The following is a 22211-nucleotide window of genomic DNA, read 5'->3' as shown; positions in this document are numbered from 1 at the left end:
ACACTCTTTTTTTTTTTTTTTTGTTATTTAGCTTTTTAACAAATGAACTGACTTTGCATAAATAAATCAAAATACACAGAAATAGCGTTCTATTTATAGGTTACATTTTGAAAATATAAAGTCTGAAACATAAAAATGTGAAATTAAATGTAATGTAAACTGAAAAGAAGTCTTAAGTCCTGAAACATTGTTAAAGGTGCAGCTGCTTGATCTGTTCTGAAAAGAACACCACATTTCTCTGAACAACAGTAACTTGGTTTCCTGGCTGTAAAATATTTACCTGCTTCCAGGATACGATACTTATAGTGAAACGAAACGCACAGGGAAACAGAAACCTATCTCTGCATTTTTTTCTTCTTTGTGCCTTACTATATAAACGCCCAGTGTTTGCTCTGTTGGAAAACCGGCAACACTTTTTCATCTTCTTCACTTCTACGTTTTGTTCGCTCAAAGGACAGGTGCGCACATCATGAACTCTCTGAACCAGCAGTATGAGGAGAAGGTGCGTCCCTGCATCGACCTGATCGACTCCCTGCGCTCTCTGGGAGTGGAGAAGGACCTGGCGCTGCCGGCCATAGCCGTGATAGGAGACCAGAGCTCCGGGAAGAGCTCGGTGCTGGAGGCGCTGTCAGGGGTGGCTCTGCCCAGAGGAAGTGGTGGGTAATGCTATGATTGTCATTAAAACATTTTGTGGTTCAAAAGGCATAATGGCCTTATTAATTAAATAATATTGAATTATTAGATCGTTGCTTTTTTTTTATTTTTATTTTTTTTTTATTTTTTATTTTTTTTTACACCAAATGTAAAACCCTTCTGGACTGCATGCGTAAATACTTTCCACCATTCCCATTTTAATTGTTTTTAAAGTTTCTGAATAAAGAAAAGAAGTATACATTAGTGGATGGGTAACCAATTAAAAATCAGCGGGTTCCGAATAAAGAAAATCAACAACCAGAAAAGATCCGGGGACATTTTTAATTATAATCTGTTACTTTAATATGGAGGGCCAATCCTGCCATAATTAGAAAAAAATACAGAAATAAATAAATGCTCCAAAAATAAATAAGCATACAATTAATTGGCCCCCAAAAATACAATAAACAAAAAAATGTAGATAGAAATTAAATTATACAGTGAGACATAAATGTATATATCTCTTTTAATTAACGTCTTAGTTTTTTTGTTGTTTTTTTTCGCCTTTGTAATAGTTACCTTATTTATTTATTTATGGTCTGTTATATACTTGTTTTTTATAGTATCTATTTTTGTGCATGTTATAGTATTTTTTATCTGGTTTATTCTTCCTTTGTATTTTTACCCTATTTATTTCTTTCACGTTATTTATTTTTGCCTGTCGTATTTACATTTCTGTCTGCATTTCTGCCTCATTATGCAAATGAGGAAGGGGTGTGTCTTAAGGGCTCAACTTTTCCCCATTGGTTGGTTAGCAGCCACCGGCTACAGTCACAACAAAGATGGCTACTTACGATATAGTTGCCAGTGACCTGAGACATTTGGCAACTGTTTTTGAAAACAATTCTAACGTTATAGATATTGACTTTATTATTTTTCATTTGGGCGCTCTGACAGACCGTGTTTTTCAGTTAGTGTGACCCTTCGGAATGGGCAGTAGGATCTTTGTTAGCCTGCAATACCCTATACTGGTCTATGCCTCTGAAAGGGGGGGTCATTAGGGGGAATTGTTGGCCTGGCTGAACAGGCAACTTCTTTTGGTCCCCTAGGAAGCGAAAAGTCTTCAAACTTGGAAACAAAGTCCTGTGGATTGTTTTTTAAAAACTTTTTTTTGGAATAACTATGACCTGAATGACTGAGAATATTCACCAGCACCATTAACATTGCTGTTTCAATACATAAGACAGTTGTGTTTTCTTATTTGTATTCACTTCAAAAATGACTACCTTTTTTTCAATAAAATAAAACAATAGTTTGAAAGTCATTAAAAATGCTTTAATGGATCCAACAGATTCCTTATTTTTTCAGTGACATTTGCCAGAGTTTTGATAGAAGATCTTTTACGGTGGTACCTCATGCCTCTGTAAAAGTGTTTTATGTTTTAGAGGCAATTCAAAACCAGAGTTTCATACACAATAACTGCTTATACAAAAATTACTTATCTACTCTGAAAACACAACAGATAGGCCTACTGTATTGTGTTTATGTTTTGGGTTTTTTTCTTCCCATGTTGCTGACTCATCATTTGTCCAGGCATTGTTACAAGATGCCCTCTAGTGCTGAAGATGAAGAGAAGTAAAGGCGGTCAGGAGTGGTATGGAAAGATCAGTTATCAAGGTCATGAAGAGGAGATTGATGATCCGGTAAAGGTGGAGAAAAAAATCAGGGAAGGTAAAATGTTGCATTGTTCATGAATGTATTGCTAGGAATTAGATTTTAATATCCTGTGTGCTTTGATGATGAGAACCTCCACCTATTTTATCACCCCCCAGCACAGGATAAAATGGCTGGAAAAGGTAGCAATATCAGCAGTGAGCTCATCACTCTGGAAATCGTCTCCTCTGATGTTCCGGACCTGACTCTCATTGACCTTCCTGGCATCGCAAGGGTGGCCGTAAAAGGACAAAATGAGAGAATTGGTGATCAGGTGTGTTTCCTCTTTTTTTTTCCCTCAGGGTTGTTGTCTTTGTATAAAGTCAATCTAAAGAAAAGGGATTTGATTATTGGCAGATTTTGGTTTCCTGCATAGATACAATACGTGCAATAGAGTACAGAGAATTTAATAACAATAAAAAATTGGGTTATCGAGAATTTGTCATATGTGCTGCCATTTAGTCAACCTTAAAACAATTTTTGGGAGCTTTGATTTTGTAATTTTAGATAAAGGCTCTTATCGAGAAATTCATCAAAAAACAAGAAACCATCAGCTTGGTGGTGGTCCCATCCAATGTTGACATCGCGACCACAGAGGCCTTACACATGGCTAAGCAGGTTGATCCTGCTGGAGAGAGGACTCTGGGTAAGTCAAAGTAATTTTAAACCAAACAACTTTGCTCGGTACTTAGGAATTCCCTTTTGCTCAGGTATCCTGACCAAGCCTGATTTGGTGGACAAAGGCACGGAGGAGACGGTGTTGAAAACAGTCCACAATGAAGTCATCCCTCTGAAAAAGGGCTACATGATTGTCAAATGCAGGGGCCAGAAGGAGATCACAGAGAAGTTGTCTCTGACTGAAGCAATCGAAAGAGAGAAAGCCTTTTTTAGTGATCATGCACATTTTCAGTAAGCACACTAATTTTGAAAGTTATATAAAGCAAAGAAATTGCTTGCAGAATAACTGGTACACTGTTTTGGTTCATATATTCTTTAGGACTCTGTTATATGAAGGTCTGGCCACTGTCCCTCTGCTAGCAGAGAAACTCACCCTGGAGCTAGTGATTCACATCCAGGTAAATATCTCTTCTTATATAGCTACCTTTAAACAGCCTTTTACATTTTAATCCTTAGTTTTAAAAAATCTTCTCTGCAGAAATCTCTACCTAAACTAGAGGAACAGATAGATACCAAACTGAAAGATACACAGGCAAAGCTGGATAACTTGGGCTGTGGGCCACCATCTGATTCCACCGAGAGACTCGGTTTCCTTATCGATGTGAGTTTAATGGCTGCCTTTTTTTAATGTATGGAAGAAGAGCCATTACAAAAACTGATTTTTAAAAAAATCCTTTTGTGTGGTCTTAGAGGGTGACAGCCTTCACACAGGATGCTATTTATCTCAGCAAAGGGGAGGACATTAAATGTGGATACAAGTCCAAGATCTTCTCCACACTGAGGCAACAGTTCTTACTTTGGAAAGCAATTATCGATGACTCTGGAACAGCATGTAGGTGAATTATAAGCTTTTAAATAGGTTTGTAAAATATAGTCTGGCCAGATTTAAAGCCTATCCTTCCTGTTGCTCATTTAATAGTTCCAGATTTACCTGATGTGATTTTATTCTGAACTTTCTTTCAGTCAACTGGAATATTCAAAAAGAGGTGGCTCAGTATGAACGCAAGTACCGTGGAAAAGAACTTCCAGGCTTCGTTAACTACAAGACATTCGAGGCAATGACGCAGGAGCAGATCAAGCTGCTGGAGGAGCCTGCTGTCCAGAAACTCAAGGAGGTCTCAGGTACATTGTCTGTTTCTGACATCCCGGTGAATACCGTTCACCACTACGGTACAATGAACCAAGAAATTGGCTAGTTAGTGGAATTAGATGATCACAGCTTGATCTGCCCTGACCAAATGCTGGCCAATCAGAAACCCAAAAAATTTTTATATTTATCCAATCAGTTAACAAACACACTAAAATATTCTAGCAATTTGCTTCAGTGTAGACTATGTTACTGAGTGAAGAACAAGCAGTGCTGGCTGATTTCTGGATTATTCATCAATCAATAAAATATACTAAAACCATTATCACACAGTCAAGTGCTTTACAGAGGTTAAAATAGACACTAAAAACTAAATACCCTTTAAATGAAATGACTAAAATGGTTATCTAGTAAACAGTCAGATAAGAGAAGTAACAGCAATGATATAAAAATGAGCAAATTACCAGTAAGTGCACCTTAAAATTTGTTCTAAAATAGACAGGCAGCAGCAACTAAAGGTTAAATGAATTTAAAGTTAGGGAAGTGATCTAGATTTTTCTGTTGGATAGATAATACTGCTAGCTTTAGTCCACAAATAAGTTAAGAGAACATGTATGGGAGTTCCCTTCATTGATATAAGTACATAAATAAAAGCCTGTTAGGGTTATTATAGATGTACGCCACACACCTCATTACCCTCAGGCATTCCTTGTACAAAAACTTTCAGCTCAGCTTGAGAAAACAAATCATACAAAAACAGCACCACCCAGATATATGACACTCCTTCATTTGTTTTTTATTTTTGTTTTTTTTTTCCATTGAATGCCTTTCTTCTTATATTGTTATATATAACTATATAGTAATATGTAGTTGCAGCTGAGCAATTCTGTTGTCACTAAGCTGTGACAGAAATGCAAGCTAAATGATGCAAAGCAGCAATAAATCAAAGAATTAATCCAGTTTATCCAACAGTCAGCCTTGAGCTGAGCAGGATTTTGCTCATCAAACTGGCTTGGTGTGTTTAGACAATTTATATAAAAACATCTCCTTGTACAACAGGAAAGGCTTATATTTAAAATATTTTAGCTTTTTCATTTTCTATATTCATTCTCATAATTCATGTTCGCTGAAATTTAAAGACGAAACAAAATTTAATACTTTATTAAATTGGTATTGTTCTAGTGGCCTCATTTAAATAAATATTCAGACATAACTTAAACATAATTTTTGTCTGTTATTCTTTTATGTTTGTGCATCCACAGAACTTGTGAAGAAAGAGCTATTTGGATTGGCCCGGAAGAGCTTGATTGGCCTGCCTAACCTTCTTAGAACAGCCAAGGTATGGTCTTATGCTGTTCCTTTTTTTAATGTTCCAGATCAAAATTTTATAACCTCAGACATCATACATTACAAATAGACAAAATATAAAATAAACAAAATCTATTACAGTTAAGCAGTAAATGCACCACATGTACTCCAGGAACCTCTTCGCCATTCTTTCACTGAAGCTTTGGTATCATAGACTTAAATAATATATCCCCTGATGTCTTTTTTTCTCTGATGACACCACCCATCTCAATAAAGGGCCCAAACCCCAAGCTTTGTTCAATGCTGTGATTTCACCACAAATTCACTGTCAAATAATTCCAATACGCCTGTGCAAAGTCACATTTATTACCATCCAGACCCAAACTATTTTCAGTCTAGATCTAGTGAGATGGATCACTGTGGAAAAATCTTATCCAGCACATTTCAAAAGTCATTAGCAGGGTTAAACTCTTGACTCGACCTTGTACTAGACAACCCACATGTAATGTCTCACTCCCTAAACTATTCTTGCAGAGCTTGAGCCAATGAATCCTGGCATTGTCATTATGAAGTATACTCATTCCAACAGAGGAGAAGAAATATATTAATGTATTATTTCGTATAATCTGTCTACTGAGCTCATTCTTTGAAATGTTACTGCTGAACTAAGTACAACACACCCAGACCATAGCACTGCCCCCACAGGATTTTAGATCATGTCTAAGGCATGATGGACACAATAATAATATTTTCTTACCCATATGATCATATCACTCTGGAACAGGTTTATATGAACTCAGTCTATATCTACGTGTCCGTGGGTATAAACATTTTTTTGATGTATTTCTTTTAAACTGGCACAATAGCTTATTTTCGGAAGAAAGCACCCTTTAAAAACAGAGAGTGAGCCATCTATGTATGTATTCTTTGGGTTTTTTTTTTTTTTTATTATGTTGCTGTATATAATACAGAATACCTGATGTTTAAGCTTTGTGCAGGGATGGGTGTGGAATAAGTAAATACCAGAACTGGAGTTGGTACAATAGCTTTTAAACTGGCACAATAGCTTATTTTTGGAAGAAAGCACCCTTTAAAAATAGAGAGAGTGAGCCATCTATGTGTGATTTTTTTTTGTTTTGTTTTGTTATGTTGCTGTATACAATACAGAATACCTCCTGTTTAAGCTTTGTGCAGTGACGGGTGTAGAATATGTAAATACCAGTACTGGAGTTTAGGGGGGATGGCATTTTCCTACTTAAAAGAATCTTAAAAATTCTCCCCCTTTTTAAATAACCATCCCCCATACCATCCCTTGTGAAAATTTCTTACTGAATATGTAAAATCTTTACTATATATTAACAGTAATGTCAATAATATTGCCCTCTCAACCTTTAGCGGGCAGTGGCTTATGAGTAGCTTCAGCAAAATAAATAAAATCAAAGAAGTGGCCTACCATGACTATGCAGCTGATCCCAGTGGGAAATTTGTTCTCTCTGTTTTTCCCTAACTATGTAGGGGCAGTGATAACCATGTCAGTCCAGGGCCTGACTGCAGTTCTACTGTAAGGTGCCTTTGGTCAATGTCAATGACCGGTGTACCTGACATGTACCAACCATACCATGCATATTGCTTTAGGTTAATAGACTATATTAATTAGGTTATGCATGCTCCAAAAAAAAAAATAGTAATAATAATTCTATCAACCCCCTTCTTTCTTTTCTTTTTTACTACTGGTAATTACCTTTACATGACTTTGGGTTATTGTGAAGTGGGGGTGCTTATGGGGATTATTTGTCATTTTTGACTGCCAGCTCAGGTTCCATTTGTGTTTTATTATGCACTTTAAGATTAGTCAAGAAGTAATTTCTATGAATTTATAGCACTGTAAATTCTCTACGAATTGTTCAGAAGTACCAGTAATTTTGGATCGTTTTGTTTTGCCAAATAGATACATGAACAAAATGTCTATAGACAAAACATTTGTCTGTTTCAGATAAAGATCGAAGCCATCGCTAACAACAAGGAAGCCTTGGCAGAGTCCATGCTGCGGACCCAGTTTAAGATGGAGCTAATTGTTTACACTCAGGACTGCAGATACAGCAAGAAGCTAGGGAAGAGGAAGAGAGAAGAAGTTATAATTAATAATGAAACTGGAGCCAACCTGAGGGAGATGACAAGACACCTGAAATCCTATTTCCAAGTAAGGTTTAAACAAGAATGCTCCTTGTTTATTGATGAAAATCAACAGTTTTATGTGTTTTTGAAATCATACATTTAAATACTTTGTGTACAGTGTTAAATTTCCATTTTCCTATTGTCTGACTAATGGTGTCTAGTGCAGTGTCTATCTGATTAGGCATGTTTTAATGGATAACGTAGACAATAAAAGTCGGCTTAAAAGCCAGTAGTATAGTTTACAATCCTACACTATATCGGAAAAAATATACTCTGTCACATTTTAAGCCCTCGGATGGACCTGCCCTGCTGCGAAGAAAAAATTTAGAATCAAAATTGAAGGACATTTACCAGAGATATGCTAGATTTAAGCATTCTGAATCAGTAACTGTTTCTTGTGGATTTAATTAAAGGTTACAGACAGCTGAGGTAGGAATCCAAAAATTAAACATGAGAAAAGTAAAACAAACCAGAAATCATAGAGACTTCAAGGGAAAACAATCACGACGAGGAGACACAGTGAGACGGAGTTGGAGGAAGTTATACGAGGAACCAGCACTAAGGAACTGCACAGGTAGTGCACTTATGGGAGACTGAACAAAGAGAGGACTAACGAGCAGATTGGGAGCAGGTGTGAACAGAGCAGACTTGAAAGGAGCAAAGGAAAAGACCAACACCAGCGGGCAACAAATAAAAACCTAAGAACTCAAATATATCTAGAAAACACAACAAAATAAGAATTAAACCATTAAAACTAGAAAATATGGAGCAAAGTTAAACTGAATACTCAAAAGAAAACATAACAGCACCAAGACTGTGACAGATCTAAGTTTTCTTGGATATGACAGCACCAGCTAGGAGTCAACAAGCCTCAAAGTCTAACTTGCAAAATGCACCTAATAAAGCTCCAAATTAATCAATCTGCTTCAGAGCAGATACCTAAGATAGGATTGGGTATTAATAGATTGAACCAGATACTTGTTGCAGAAACAAATAGCATCCTTCTGAAGTTATTGCTTTAAGATTCTTTTACTGCATCTCTAAAGAACAATGTCAGTCAGATAAGGATACCACAAAGAAAATACAATCCTTAAACAGAACCATTTCAAAGAGTATTCAACGTAAGTTCAAGTTCCAAGACAAAGAAGCAGAATGGTGTATCTTACATTGGTGGTATATCTGATAGTAATATTTAATGCTAGATCTTAGACCACTACTCTTTCTTGATACCACAGATCGCTGGTCAGCGTCTGGCCGACCAGATCCCCTTGGTGATCCAGTACCAGATGCTGCAGGAGACGGCAGTTCAGCTGCAGAGAGAGATGCTACAGATGCTTCAAGACAAGGAGAAAATGGAGCTGCTGCTGCATAAAAGACCGCAGAAGCCTTCTGCACAACTCCATCAAACGACTCTCCAAGGCACGCATTATACTGAGTGAATTTAGCATGAACATGTGCGACCTTACCACAACAGAATCTGACTGGGATGAATGAAATCACAGATTTAATTCAGCTGATACCAATATTCAGGAATGGTTTAGTGAAGTTTGGATAGTGGTAGTATGATCTCACCTTTACATTTTCACAGGTTTTTGAGCAATTTATTTTCAGTAAATAGGAATTTGTTTTACTCTAATATTAATAAAATATACTGTAGAATATATGTAAAAAGGTTTGGTCATTTGAAATGTTTTAAATTGAGCTATATCTTATTTTTAATACATAAAATGGTGTTTTTAGAAATAGAAACCTGCTATGTTGGGATATTTATGCTTTTTTGCACAGTAGCTTGTTCCATAACATTGAAAAAGGAAGTTGATTTTTATTGTTATTACAACTTTTTTTTTTGTTTTGTTTTTTTTGTTCCTTGCCTATTGTGTGATATAAACCAACTTATATTTGGCTTTTGTTCTCATACAGACACAGAATTAAAGCAAAGAAATGAGGGTTGAAGTATTGTATGAGTCATTATCTCCTATATGAACTACTTAAGGGTTTAAACTGTCCTCTCTGAAGTTTGCAGACTCTAATCCTCATCATCCTAGCATGCACTTATGAAATGTGATTGCATTTACATTTTGCAGTAACATATGTAAACATGGAGTAGAAAGAAATATCATAAAACATGAAGTATTGGACTAATGCAGTAAAGCAAAAATATGTTTACAGGTTTTTCTTTGAAGAGAGTTTAATTAAGAAAATCCTTTATGGTCAGAGCAGCACATCCTCTGCAGGAGAGGCTAAAAAAGAAATCTTAGCAATACATCAGTCATTAGATAACAATGGGGCCAGTTTTATTTAACTGACTTGTACAAAAGCTGGAATTTCTCAAAATTGGCTTTTATTGAAATGCAAGAATTCAAGAGCAAAAGAAGAGTTATTAATTAAAGATCTTAATATAATGAAATTATACCTTCTTAACATTGTTAAATCACTGAAGTATGCCAAAGGCTGCATAATGCCTTTTGGTTGATAGGCTATATTTAACATGAATTTACATGTAATATGCTTGGAGTTTACTAGTGTTATGCATCCATGAGAATTCTTTTTTTTTTTTGTCTTCGTGTTTTGCTGATATAAAGCTGGTGATAAATGTCCAAGAGCTAGATAATAGTCCAACATACTAGCTTTCACAAGCAGACCATGGTTGTTGCCATAAGGTTTCTCTTGGTACTTACTGTATATATAAAAAACTTACTTGAAAATGATTTTGGGGAATTAGATCTTATAATAAAACCTATGGTGATTACACATTATTATTCAGGGTTGAATATATCTGTGAACACCTGGAAGGTGCTAGGGCCAGGTTTATTTGTTGTGTAAAAGGAAGCCAGAAGTATAGTTTACAAAAGGCTTCTTTTCATCGGGGAGACACACCCCTCGGCACGAACTCTTTAAATAAAACTACATGATGCATATGTATTAGATAGACATGAGACATGTCAGCAGATTTTGACAGAAGGTTACAGAAGGCAGCGCTTACCAACCAGGCTTGCTTCTCCAAGTCAGCCAAGAATCACAGCTCAAGCCGGGCGTACACTGTGCAATTTTTTTCAATCGTTGCACGCAGCTGCTGCTCACACTTTACGACAAATCGTAGGATTTATTCGTACAATGTGAGCTCACAGCTCACGATTTAAGTTTGGCCCGACGATGTGATCTACCTGCTCACACTGCGCCACTAAAAACCACATCGGACTCAGCTCCGCAGTGAGATGAAGCTGCTCTGATTCCTCTATCCGGAAGCCTAACAAATGGAAGGGGGATATGAAGCTCACTGTAGTGAAACACTCTGCCTTGGCAATTTGTGCAATTTTGTGCTAAAAGTCCTAAAAAAAAAGGCAACAACGCATTTGGAAAAAAGATATGACTGAGCAAACGCGGCTAATGCGGTCCTTCAATTTTACAGACAGATGCGCCCTGAGCGATTTGCCCACAATGGTCGCGACCTCACGCTTCCTGATCGGGAGGTGGTCATGAGAGGCTGATCGCCGCTCATAACCCCCTGTACACTACACAATGCACGATCAGGCTTAAAGTCGGTCCGATGCGACCAACTATAGTCTGTCCTTTTTTACAGAACAAACTTAATTTCACTCGCATCCCCGCCATGCTTCTGTGTTTTCATCTGAGCAATTTCCCACGACAGCCGACTGAATTTCAAACATGTTTGATTTTCTCCCCACCTTACGGTTCCTGATCCGGAGGTGGTCGTGAGAGGCTGATCGCCGCTCATAACCCCCTGTACACTACACAACGCAGGACGTACGATTCTCGCACAACTAGAAAGTCGGCCCGAAAAGAGCAAAGAAATTGTGCAGTGTGTGCCTGGCTTTAAGTTCCTAAAAGAGCACTTCATCAAGCACCAAATTCCTGGGGGTGCACATCACAAACAACCTCACTGGTCAAAAGGTAACAAAAGCGTTTGTACTTCCTGCGGAGGATGAGGAGAGCCCACCTGCTCCCACCCACCCATTCCTCACCACCTTCTACAGAAGCACCATAGAGAGCGTTCTGACCAGCTGTCTCACTGTGTGGTGTGGAGGCTGCAGCACCTCTGACTGGAAGAAAGTGAGAAGAGTAGTGAGAACAGCAGATAGGATCATCAGGGCTCCTCTTCCCTCCATTAAAGACATTTCATCTCAGCGCTGTGGTCCCGAGCCCGTAACATTATTAATGAAACCTCACACTCCCACCATGGACTGTTCCCCCTGCTGCCCTCTGGGTTTGGAGCATGCGCCGCAGCTCCAGCAGATTCTGCAACAGTTTCTTCCCCACTGCCATCAGCCATCAACTGTTGAAAAAAAAAAAAAATTCTAAATCATGTCATTAACTCTGCATCACACTGATAACACCAAACCAAATATACTGCATATTTGCACCATATATATCAATGCTCTGAACTTGTATATCAATGCATTTTTTGCACCATGTTTTTTCTCTCACACTGTTTACATTTGATCACTGCTGCACTTTAAGGAAAGGAACATTTGCTGTCTGAAAAGCTGTCCTAAGTGAAATTTCATATTGTATACACACTGGGGAATACTTTTCTAACAACTTTTTATGCTTTAGTGCATTAATGATCCTTTTATATGTCTGCTACTGTCTCCTTGAACCCCCTATTGCTTCAGCAGAAGCCCGCTAAGACTGAGCCTGGTTCTGCTGGAAGTTTCTTCCTGTTAAGGGGATTATTCTTCTCACCTATCACTGAATGCATGCTCTGTGTCTGGGAATACTGTAAACAACAAAATCAAAGTGACTATTGCTGCCACATGCCCATCCAAGTGGAATGTGTACTGCAAAGTCAAAGATAAGATACAGTCCGCTGGTTTTCCTTAGAAACTTTTATCAACTGTCTTTGGAAAATGCCTTGATATAGCATCTTTTGTAAATTAGTGCTATATAAATGAAATGAATTGAACTGAAGACCAACTTTATTTTATATTTCCCAGTTTAACGTTCACTGGTATTAGCAACTAAACTAATGCTTGGTAATGAGGCTAATTATATCCAATGGAACCAACAAAATAGAAAAAAATCAGAAGAGAGGAAGCTTAAGTGGAAATTAAATCTGGATGACTCTTATCAGCTACACCTGAAACACCAAAAATTACCCTCATTCAACTCCAGCCAATCAGCTCGGGGGCAACACCTTCTCCCAAACCAATCATCTTGCGTGTTCCCCTTAATTTAGCTCCTGGCCCAGCTTCTTTCTCCGACACGCAAGCAAACTTTCACCCACCTCCACCCCATCGCCTCCCTCATTCTCTGTCCTAGTCATCCTCTGGCTTAATCCACCACCAGTGTCCAGGCCCCGGGGGAAGTTTAATCCTTTTCAAGGTTACTCATCCAAATATATGTTCATTCACAGCATTGAAGTATTCTGCCGGGGACAGAGCGCCAAAGAACTTCTGTCTTTTATGTCTTTATCTGCTTCTGTCTCCTTGAACCCCAGGCGGCCTTGGCCCTGAGCCTGGTTCTGCTGGACATTCTTCCTGTTAAAAGGAAGTTTTCCTCTCCACTGTTGCTACAAGCACGCTCAGTGCAAGGCATTGCTCTTAAGGATTTGTGGGTTGCTTGGAAAAAAAGCTGGTTTAATTTAGCCTTATCTCCTGGACCCCTTGGACTGCCTGGGAGCATCTTTGGAGGATCGTATTAGTTTTTGATGTCAGGGTTGGTGAGAAACTTCTGAAACTTCCCATCTGGGAAGTCCTACCACTAGGGACATTTTTCCAACTGTAAGTTTTAAGATTACGTTTATTTTGCACAAAAAACATCGAACACAAACAGAACAAAAGTAAAAAGAAAAGTGCAGTGCAGGAAGAGGCATTATGATGCCTGATTAACACATTTTCGAACTGGGTGAAGATACAGATTAAGGATAGTTATATCAGATTAAAAGAATTTACTTGTACAACAATTTAATGTGACAGGGACGTGAGTTTCTATCATTGCAGTGTGACAAAGTTTCATAGATTATATCTGCAGTAGCAATAAGAGGAGAAGAAATGAAACTGAAACTCAAAAAGAAGAAAGAAAGAAAAAAAAAACGTTTAAAAAATCGTATCAGGTTTCATTTGTCAACAATAAAAGACACTCCCTTCAGATTCGGTCCAATGTTTTCAATTCCTTGTAAAACGAAACTTAAAATGCGGATATCCCTGGCTGGGTTGCCTTGCTTAGTATCTCTCGGTTCTTCAGAGAGGCTGACGCTGCACAGCTCCCTGCATCCCTGCAACCCGGACTGCATTCATTTATTTTAACAAGTAAAAAATCAGAACAATGAATATTCTGAACCAGCAGTATGAGGAGAAGGTGCGTCCCTGCATCGACCTGATCGACTCCCTGCGCTCTCTAGGAGTGGAGAAGGACCTGGCGCTGCCGGCCATAGCCGTGATAGGAGACCAGAGCTCCGGGAAGAGCTCGGTGCTGGAGGCGCTGTCAGGGGTGGCTCTGCCCAGAGGAAGTGGTGGGTGATACCAAAACACAAAATTAAAACAAATGTTTGCTTTAAGTTTCATTGTTTGATACAAACTCACCACGATAAAAAAAAAAAAAAATATCACACTTTTTTCTAAATGTTTCAAAAATGTTATTTTAATTTACAATTACCTTTTTGTAACGCAAAACGTTTAAATAAACCTTACATAAGGCATATGGATTAATTTAATATAGTTTATTTTAGATTCATAATTGTTAGGTTTATGTATTTAGAATTAAGAAACTTATTCTAAATCTATACTTAATGTATTTATTTTAAATACATAAAGTTAATCTATAGGAATTGCACAATATTCAGGTTTGTGCACTCAAAACAATACATTTCATGTGTTTGAAATAACTACACTCAATAGTGTTAATTTTGAGTGAGTATATTTTATTAATACTAAATAGGTCTACTTAAATTTGATGATCATGCATTTCAAATAAATACACTGTATCATGTAACGTTTGTTTAAAAGTTTTCTGTTAAAAGTATCTTTTATTAAAGTCAAATGGGAATTTGTTCCATAATAAACTTACATAAATCTTAAAATTTTGATGAAATATATGGAGTTATAATCACAAAACAATTGCATGAATGGCTCGGTGAACAGACTATATTTTAAAATACTAAATACCAGATTGACAGAAAGATAGACTGTTGTTGGAATGAAGGGCTGGGAAGATGGAAATTAAACAAAACAGGTTCCACAGGGTGTGTGTTCAGAATGTTCTTGTAATGATATCAAAAGCTATATTGAAAAATATGCGGATGTCAGAGCAGCTGTCATTCATCTGTGTGTTGGCTCCACCTCCGAGCAACAGCGTCCAAGTGAGCCTCATTTTTATGCCACTACAACCTGACTAGAAGCTACTTTAAATGTTTCCTTTCTGTTGTTGTTGACTTCTCTTTAATCCAGGGATTGTCACAAGATGTCCTCTCGAGCTGAAGATGAAGAGACGGAAAGAAGGTCAGGAATGGTATGGAAAGATCAGTTACCAAGAACATGAGGAGGAATTAGATGATCCTGTAATTGTGGAGAAAAAAATCAGAGAAGGTAAAACACTGCATTTGTCATGCTTTGGTTATAGTACTATACTATAACCAAATATACTAAAATAGTTTCTTTATCTTTAAGTCTTTACTGACCTGAACATGCACCTTTGTTCCCTTTCTTCAGCACAGGATGAAATGGCTGGAGTTGGCGTGGGGATCAGCGATGACCTCATCTCTCTGGAAATCGCTTCCCCGGATGTTCCGGACCTGACTCTCATTGACCTCCCTGGTATCGCCAGGGTGGCCGTGAAGGGGCAGCCGGAGAACATTGGAGATCAGGTCTGTATCAGTACCTTTTTTAGGGAGGTGTTAGAAGAAAGTTTTGGCTGTAACAGCTATATTAAAGGAACTGTCTTAGCAATTTGTAAAATGTGGAAAAATATAACTAATGTGAATAGTTTGCAAGAATACTAAAGGAAAAATACAGCTGATAGCGAGTGGGCTTCCTGCATACAAGCTAGAGGTTAGGATTAACTGAACCTTGTCACCGGGGTGCAGGTATATCATTTGAAAAGTGTTGTCATCTATGATTGATCATTTTTGCACTTTGGCAATTTGAATGGGAATTTTCAGATAAAACGACTCATTGACAAGTTCATTAGAAAACAAGAAACCATCAGCCTGGTGGTGGTCCCATGCAATGTAGACATCGCCACCACAGAGGCCCTAAAGATGGCTCAGCAGGTAGATCCCGATGGAGAGAGGACTCTCGGTAAATACTTGATATGTTTTGCAATGACCAAATGGTTCTCTGTTACGTACTTAAAAAACAAATATTCCCTTGTTCTCAGGTATCTTGACCAAGCCTGATTTGGTGGACAAAGGCACGGAAGAGACAGTGGTAGAAATAGTCCACAATGAAATCATCCAACTGAAAAAGGGCTACATGATCGTCAAGTGCAGGGGCCAGAAGGAGATCACAGAGAAGGTGTCTCTGTCTGAAGCAATAGAAAGAGAGAAAGACTTCTTTAAAAATCATGCATATTTCCAGTAAGTTCATCCGTTTTGTACCACCAGGTGAACATTCCATGTTGTAGAATGTCTTTTTATTTCATTTCTTTTTTTCATTCTTTCCGCAGTACTTTGTACAACGATGGTCAGGCCACTGTTCCCAAACTAGCTGAGAAACTTACTCTTGAACTGGTGCATCATATTGAGGTGAGTCATTATCTTTATTTTGACAAATGACTAAATTTTTAGGATGTCTGACTCCTGATTTGGGATTTACAGAAATCTCTACCTAGACTGGAGGAGCAGATAGAGGAAAAGCTGAAGCAGACTCAGGCGGAGCTGGACCGATATGGCAATGGACCCCCCTCTGATGCGGCAGAGAGACTTGTCTTCCTGATTGATGTGAGTTCTTACACTGTTGGGTCCTGCATTATCCCTTTAAAAAATAACATAACTATAAAAAATGTTCTCTACAGAAAGTGACAGCATTCACCCAGGATGCCATCAGTCTGACCACGGGAGAGGAGCTGAAGTGCGGAGAGAACCTCAATGTCTTCTCTGTACTTAGAAGAGAGTTTGGGAAATGGAAGGCCCACCTGGACCGCTCTGGAGAAAACTGTGAGTTTTTCTCTTTTCATCAGGCACACTGCTGTACCCTAACATCTGTGTGACATGTTCTTTTTCTGTTCAGTTAACAAAAAAATTGAGAAAGAGGTGGAGGAATATGAGGAGAGGTATCGTGGAAGAGAACTACCAGGCTTTATCAACTATAAGACGTTTGAGGTGATGGTCAAGGAGCAGATCAGACAGCTGGAGGAACCAGCCATAAGGAAGCTTAAGGATGTTGGAGGTGAACACATCTTTTAGCATTGCTGGAATATTTTCTCTGCTTTCATGCCACAAAATGTCTTTTTTTTTTTTTTGATTTTATGTGAAAGATCTGAACATGCAGTAAATAATGGAAAAGTAGAGGATGCATATGTCTGCATCCTCTTCTTCGCTGACACTCCTGCATAGAATACAGTTGCCTTCAGAAATAACTGGATTAGTAAATCTAGAGGTTAGAGAACATTAGTGAAGCATCACGAAAAACCAAAGTGCGCAGCAGGAAGACAACATTTATGGAAGTGTGGCAAGAAGAGACAATAATCTTCAGGGTTCTAAAGCCACATCCAACCCAGTGGAACATCCCTGTTGATAATAGTCCTGCAAACAATGTAGAGGCTACTTATAGACTGCACAAATAAATAAATCCAACCAGAACTGGTATTCTGATTCTAAAAAGTTTTTAGTCTTTTTTTATGACTAAAACATATCAACTATATATTCCAATATGTCATTTCAAAGAAAGCTTCACTTTCAAACCCAATTTGTACACTGAGAGATGCTAAGTGGTACATTGGGAGCTGCATCATACTGTGGTGTGATTTTCTTCACAAACAATAATACTAAAAGAAAAGCTGATAGAGGTTGCAGAAGGCTGTGCAGGTTGCAGATTATTAAAACTTAAAATACTCAAAAAACAAAATAAAACCCTAAAAACTGCGTTTTGACAAATAAATTTAGACTTTTTGTCTACCCCATAAATTGTATTTTCATCCATCCATCCATCCATCCATCCATCCATCCATCCATCCATCCATCCATCTTCTTCCACGTATCCGGGGTTATCGTGGGGGTAGCAGCTTCAGTAGGGAGTCCCAGACGTCCCTCTCCCCATCCACTTGGGCCAGCACCTCCGGGGGAATCCCAAGGCGTTTCCAGACCAGCAGAAAAATATAGTCCCTCCAGCTTGTCCTTGTTCTCCCTCTGGGTCTCCTCCCGATGGGACGTGCCTGGAACACCTCACCAGGGAGGCGTCCAGGAGGCATCCTACCTAGATGCCTGAGCCCCCTAAACTGGCTCCTCTGGATGTGGAGGAGCAGCAGCTTTACACTGAGTCCTCCCCGGATGACTGAGCCCCTCACCCTATCTCTAAGGGAGAGCCCAGACACACTACGGAGGAAACTCAAGATAACTGCACAGAAAACTTAAGAGTGTGATTCCTCTGTAGTTCCTTTTTAAATAGGGGGATCCCGAACCCAGTTCGCCAGTCCAGAATCGGTTTGAAGCCGAAAGGAAGTCTTTCTCCATGGCCTCTTCGAGCTCCTCCCATGCCCAAAGTTTTTGCTTCAGCGACCAGCCAAGCCACCTGCCGCTTTGACTGCCAGTACACATCAGCTGTTTCCGGAGTCCCACAGGCCAATTAAACCCGATAGGACTTCTTCAGCTTGAGAGTTTCCCTCACCGCTTGTGTCCACCAGCGTGTTGGGGGGTAACCTCCGTGACATGAACCGACAACCTTGCGGCCACAGGTCCGGCTCACCGCCTTAACAATAGAGGCCCGGAACATGGTCCACTCAGACTCAATGTCCCCCACCTCCTTCGGAACATGTTCAAATCTCACCCAGAGGTGGGAGTTAAAGCTCCATCTCACGTGGTCTCTTACAGACGTTCCCAACAAACCCTCACAATACGTTTGGGCCTACTAGGTCAGACCGGCATCCTCCACCATCATTGGAGTTTCCTCATCACCAGGTAGTGGTCGGTGAAGAGGTCAGCACCTCTCTTCACCCAAGTGTCCAAGACATGCAGCCACAGATCAGATGAAACAACAACAAAGTCAATCCTTGAACTGCCGTTTAGGGTGTCCTGGTGCCAAGCATATATGCACCTTATGCTTGGATATGGTGTTCGTTATGCACAATCCATTATGAGCACAGAAGTCAGACAACAGAACCCACTCAAGTTCAGGTCAGGTGGGCCATTAAGAGATAGCCAGGTAAGTCTAGCTGGAACCTCTCAACCTAAGCGAACTAGCTCAGTCTCCTTCCCTACCAGAGAGGTGACATTCCACATCCGAAGAGCCAGCTTCTTCAGAAAGCCAAGGTCCCCGCCCTGGACTGCCACCCATCACACAATGCACCCGACCCCTTTGGCGCCTCCTACAGGTGGTGAGCCCATTAGCAGGGGAACCCACATTTCCTCCCTCGGGCTGTGCCCAGCCGGGCTCCATGGGTAAAAGCCTGCTCACCAGGCACTCGCCAGCATGGCCCACCTCCAGGCAAGGCTCCTGAGTGGGGCCCTGGCGACCCACATCCGTGCGAGGGAACACAATGTTCATTTGTCTTGCTCATCATAAAGGGTCTTAGGGCTTCTCTTTGTGTGGTCCCTCACATAGGACCTGTCTGCCTTCGGTGACACTACTAGGAGCATTGACAGCATAGCTCTTTGGGTCATTGGGACACTCAAACTCCTCCACCACGATAAGGTGTATGCCCAGGGAAGGGATTTCTTTAGTTACATATTCTTTTACTTTATTGCTCAAGGTTGGTTTCCAAACAAGATCACAGGAATATAACTAAAAGCAGCCTTTGCTTTGTTTCCTCTAGATGCTATTAAGAAAGCCTTCATCCAATTGGCTGCTGAAAGCTTTGCAGGGTTTCCTAACCTTTTGAAAACAACCAAGGTAGGAGTTTAGCTCAGCTTCAGATACACCTCACATTACGTGCTGTCTAACCATAATATATATCAAGACTTTGGTTCAATACAAATGGAGATGTGAATTTCTTCAGGCAAAGATTGAGGCCATTAAGCAACAAAAGGAAACTTCTGCTGAGCTGATGCTGAGGACCCAGTTCAAGATGGAGCTGCTCGTTTACTCCCAGGATAAGACCTACAGCAACAGTTTGAGTGAAATCAAGAGGGAGGAAGAAGAGAATGATGAAGACTTCAATTCAGGAAGGAGCGTTGTGTACTGCATGGATAATCATGCAACGCTTCAGGAGCTGATGGTGCATCTTAAATCATATTATAAGGTAAGTTTTGATTTAGCGGCATAATCCATGCCAGCACTTCAGATTTGACCTTTTGCCTGACCTTTCTTTTTTAATCACATCATGGTATTAATCAGTATGTTTACAGATTTCACCTCTTGAATTTGAAAGCAGCTCCAGTCAGGAGATTTTATTTTTATGGCGTTAAAGTCTAAAAAAAAATGTGATTTCGAAATAACAAAGTAGATTCCATTTTTCTTAGCTTACATTGCTCTTGGGTTTTTCCCAAATTCACCCGTGACCAGGTGAACAATCCCCTTGAGATGAGTCTTCTGTGATCTGTAGTCAGGGAAAAAAGCAGTAGGTCCTCAGAGAAGCTTAGCCTAACTGGAACAAAGCCTGATCTTCCAGTCAAAGTCAGTTCCTAAATATGTTTGTTTGCATCATATACTTTTCCTCATTGGTATAACTTTGTGATAAGCTGCCGCAAGTTTTTGTTTTTTTCCTAAACACCTCTGACAATTGTTCAGAACACCTGAAGATCTTTCCCAAGATATCTTTATCATATCAAACCTGGTTCATAATTGAAAGTGCAGAACAAACAAAGACATTAAACAGCCTGGGCCAGAACCGTTCACTTTCCTCTCCAAGAGACGCTCTAGCTGAAACTGTAGGTGTTTGAGGCTAGATTTCCCAAACAGCTTATTTGTGAAACAGGCCAGTGGAAAGCAAACAAAAGGAGTGGCCCGATGCAAATTTCTTCTCTCTTGTTCTGTTTTTCCTCCCTCAGATTTACGTTAGGTACTAAAAATCTAGATTAGTCCAAAAACTTTTTCCTTAAACTTTTGGTAAATGTAGGATCTTTTTAATCCGTTTAGTATACTGCACCTTCAATCCTAAGGGATTCATCCCTTTAATCCCACAGCAATAAACTTGCCCTTTCTGCCTAAATTTCGTTCTCTGGAATGAAATTAGCTTTAGCTTTTCCGTTATTGTTTCTCTTTATTTAACTTAGTCAAATAATTAATAGATTAGTATTTAAGATTTTGGATTGCCACATTTAATTTCCCTTTGGGATCTATAAAGTATTTTTGAACTGAACTGAAAAACTGATTCCAAGTCATCAATCTATATTTGACTTATTCAACCGAGATAGGGGCATTCCTACAGGTCGCATAAGGGTTGACTTCTTTTTTCTGAGAAGCATCCAAACCTTTTCTGCCTGTTTCCGTGACAGATAGCGGGAATCCGTCTGGCAGACCAGATCCCGCTGGTGATCCGCTATGAGATGCTGCAGGAGTCTGCCAGGCAGCTGCAGAGGGAAATGCTACAGATGCTTCAGGACAAGGAAAATGTGGACTTCTTGCTGAAGGAGGACTATGACATCGGCAGCAAGAGGACCAATTTGCAGAGTCGCATGAAGCGCCTCATGCAGGCCCGTGCATATCTGGTGGAGTTCTAGATGTTATACTGCCTTCCAGGAAGAGGATAGCTTTTGTTCTGCGACTACTCTAAGATGCTCCCTGATAAACTTTACATTTAATTTCTTTACAGCACAATATTTATTTAAGGACCTAAAATTTTGTGACGGGTAGTTTAGCACAAAATATATTGTGCAATATCTATAGGAATTACAACTATTGTCATTAGCTAGGTTTACGTTTTTTCTTGTGTTGTACACATTTGTTGTAATAGAATACTTTTGTCTGATTTCAGTGAACCACTTGGAGTTCATTTGAATAATATTTGAAGTAAATCAAGTCTTTCTTGTGTAGATGTTAAATACCTTCAAACAACCAACTTAAAGGAAGGTAAATGTACTGATCTTACCACTGACACAATGATTTGATAAATAAGCTCCAGCGCCCCCTTGTGTAGATTTGATCAAATAATCAATTAAGATTAGTTGCCCCTAAAGGAAGCAGTTGAATATATATTCTTTATTCACATCACTGATCTTTTTTAGACTCAGAGTCTATCTATCTATCTATCTATCTATCTATCTATCTATCTATATATATATATATATATATATGTATATGTATATATAAAGAGAGATAGTAGTTTAAGTAGTTTATATATAAACTCATCCACCCATCTACTCCAGGGCAGGGTGGGTGGTTCCTCCATCTCAAACTCAGGTCTTCTACCAATAGCCTGGGAGCTTGAGGGTTCTTTGCAGTATCTTAGTTGTCCCTAGAACTGTGCATTTCTGGAATGAGATCTCTGATGATTCTCCAGGTATCTGTTGGAGCCATTTTTCCAGTGTAGGGGTTACTGACCCCAGTGCTCCAATCACCAAGGGCAC

At 39.3% G+C, this 22211-nt stretch overlaps 2 protein-coding genes across 2 annotated transcripts; both read left to right on the top strand.

Annotated features, from left to right (window-relative positions):
- The first annotated feature begins 331 nt into the window (after positions 1–331).
- On the top strand, positions 332–9209 carry LOC107104752 (interferon-induced GTP-binding protein Mx-like). The gene is given in 13 exon segments (XM_015404837.1): positions 332–656; positions 2227–2364; positions 2466–2620; positions 2854–2992; positions 3057–3255; positions 3344–3422; positions 3503–3625; positions 3715–3856; positions 3988–4146; positions 5374–5450; positions 7413–7619; positions 8830–8960; positions 8962–9209. Coding segments are annotated over 13 exon segments (1863 nt in total). The 5' UTR covers positions 332–469; the 3' UTR covers positions 9089–9209.
- Positions 9210–13762: 4553 nt separating this feature from the next.
- LOC107104753 (interferon-induced GTP-binding protein Mx) lies at positions 13763–21853 on the top strand. The gene is made up of 12 exons (XM_015404838.1): positions 13763–14066; positions 15001–15138; positions 15262–15416; positions 15711–15849; positions 15929–16127; positions 16217–16295; positions 16368–16490; positions 16565–16706; positions 16780–16938; positions 19520–19596; positions 19703–19945; positions 21141–21853. The coding sequence occupies exons 1-12, from the start codon at positions 13880–13882 to the stop codon at positions 21363–21365; spliced, it is 1866 nt and encodes a 621-aa protein (XP_015260324.1). The 5' UTR covers positions 13763–13879; the 3' UTR covers positions 21366–21853.
- Positions 21854–22211: the final 358 nt, after the last annotated feature.

This window comes from Cyprinodon variegatus, unplaced genomic scaffold (assembly GCF_000732505.1).
Source record: "Cyprinodon variegatus isolate N-32 unplaced genomic scaffold, C_variegatus-1.0 Scaffold1870, whole genome shotgun sequence".
NCBI classification, from domain to species: Eukaryota; Metazoa; Chordata; class Actinopteri; order Cyprinodontiformes; family Cyprinodontidae; genus Cyprinodon; species Cyprinodon variegatus.
This window is presented reverse-complemented; position numbering and strand designations above follow the sequence as displayed.

What these genes read in the sequence shown, in the direction of transcription:
- LOC107104753 (XM_015404838.1), top strand. Translation starts at nt 13,880, where the DNA reads ATGAATATTCTGAACCAGCAGTATGAGGAGAAGGTGCGTCCCTGCATC. An exon ending in CGATGGAGAGAGGACTCTCG is followed by an intron (nt 15,850 to 15,928) that starts GTAAATACTTGA and finishes CCTTGTTCTCAG; the next exon opens with GTATCTTGACCAAGCCTGAT. An exon ending in AAAAATCATGCATATTTCCA is followed by an intron (nt 16,128 to 16,216) that starts GTAAGTTCATCC and finishes TTCTTTCCGCAG; the next exon opens with TACTTTGTACAACGATGGTC.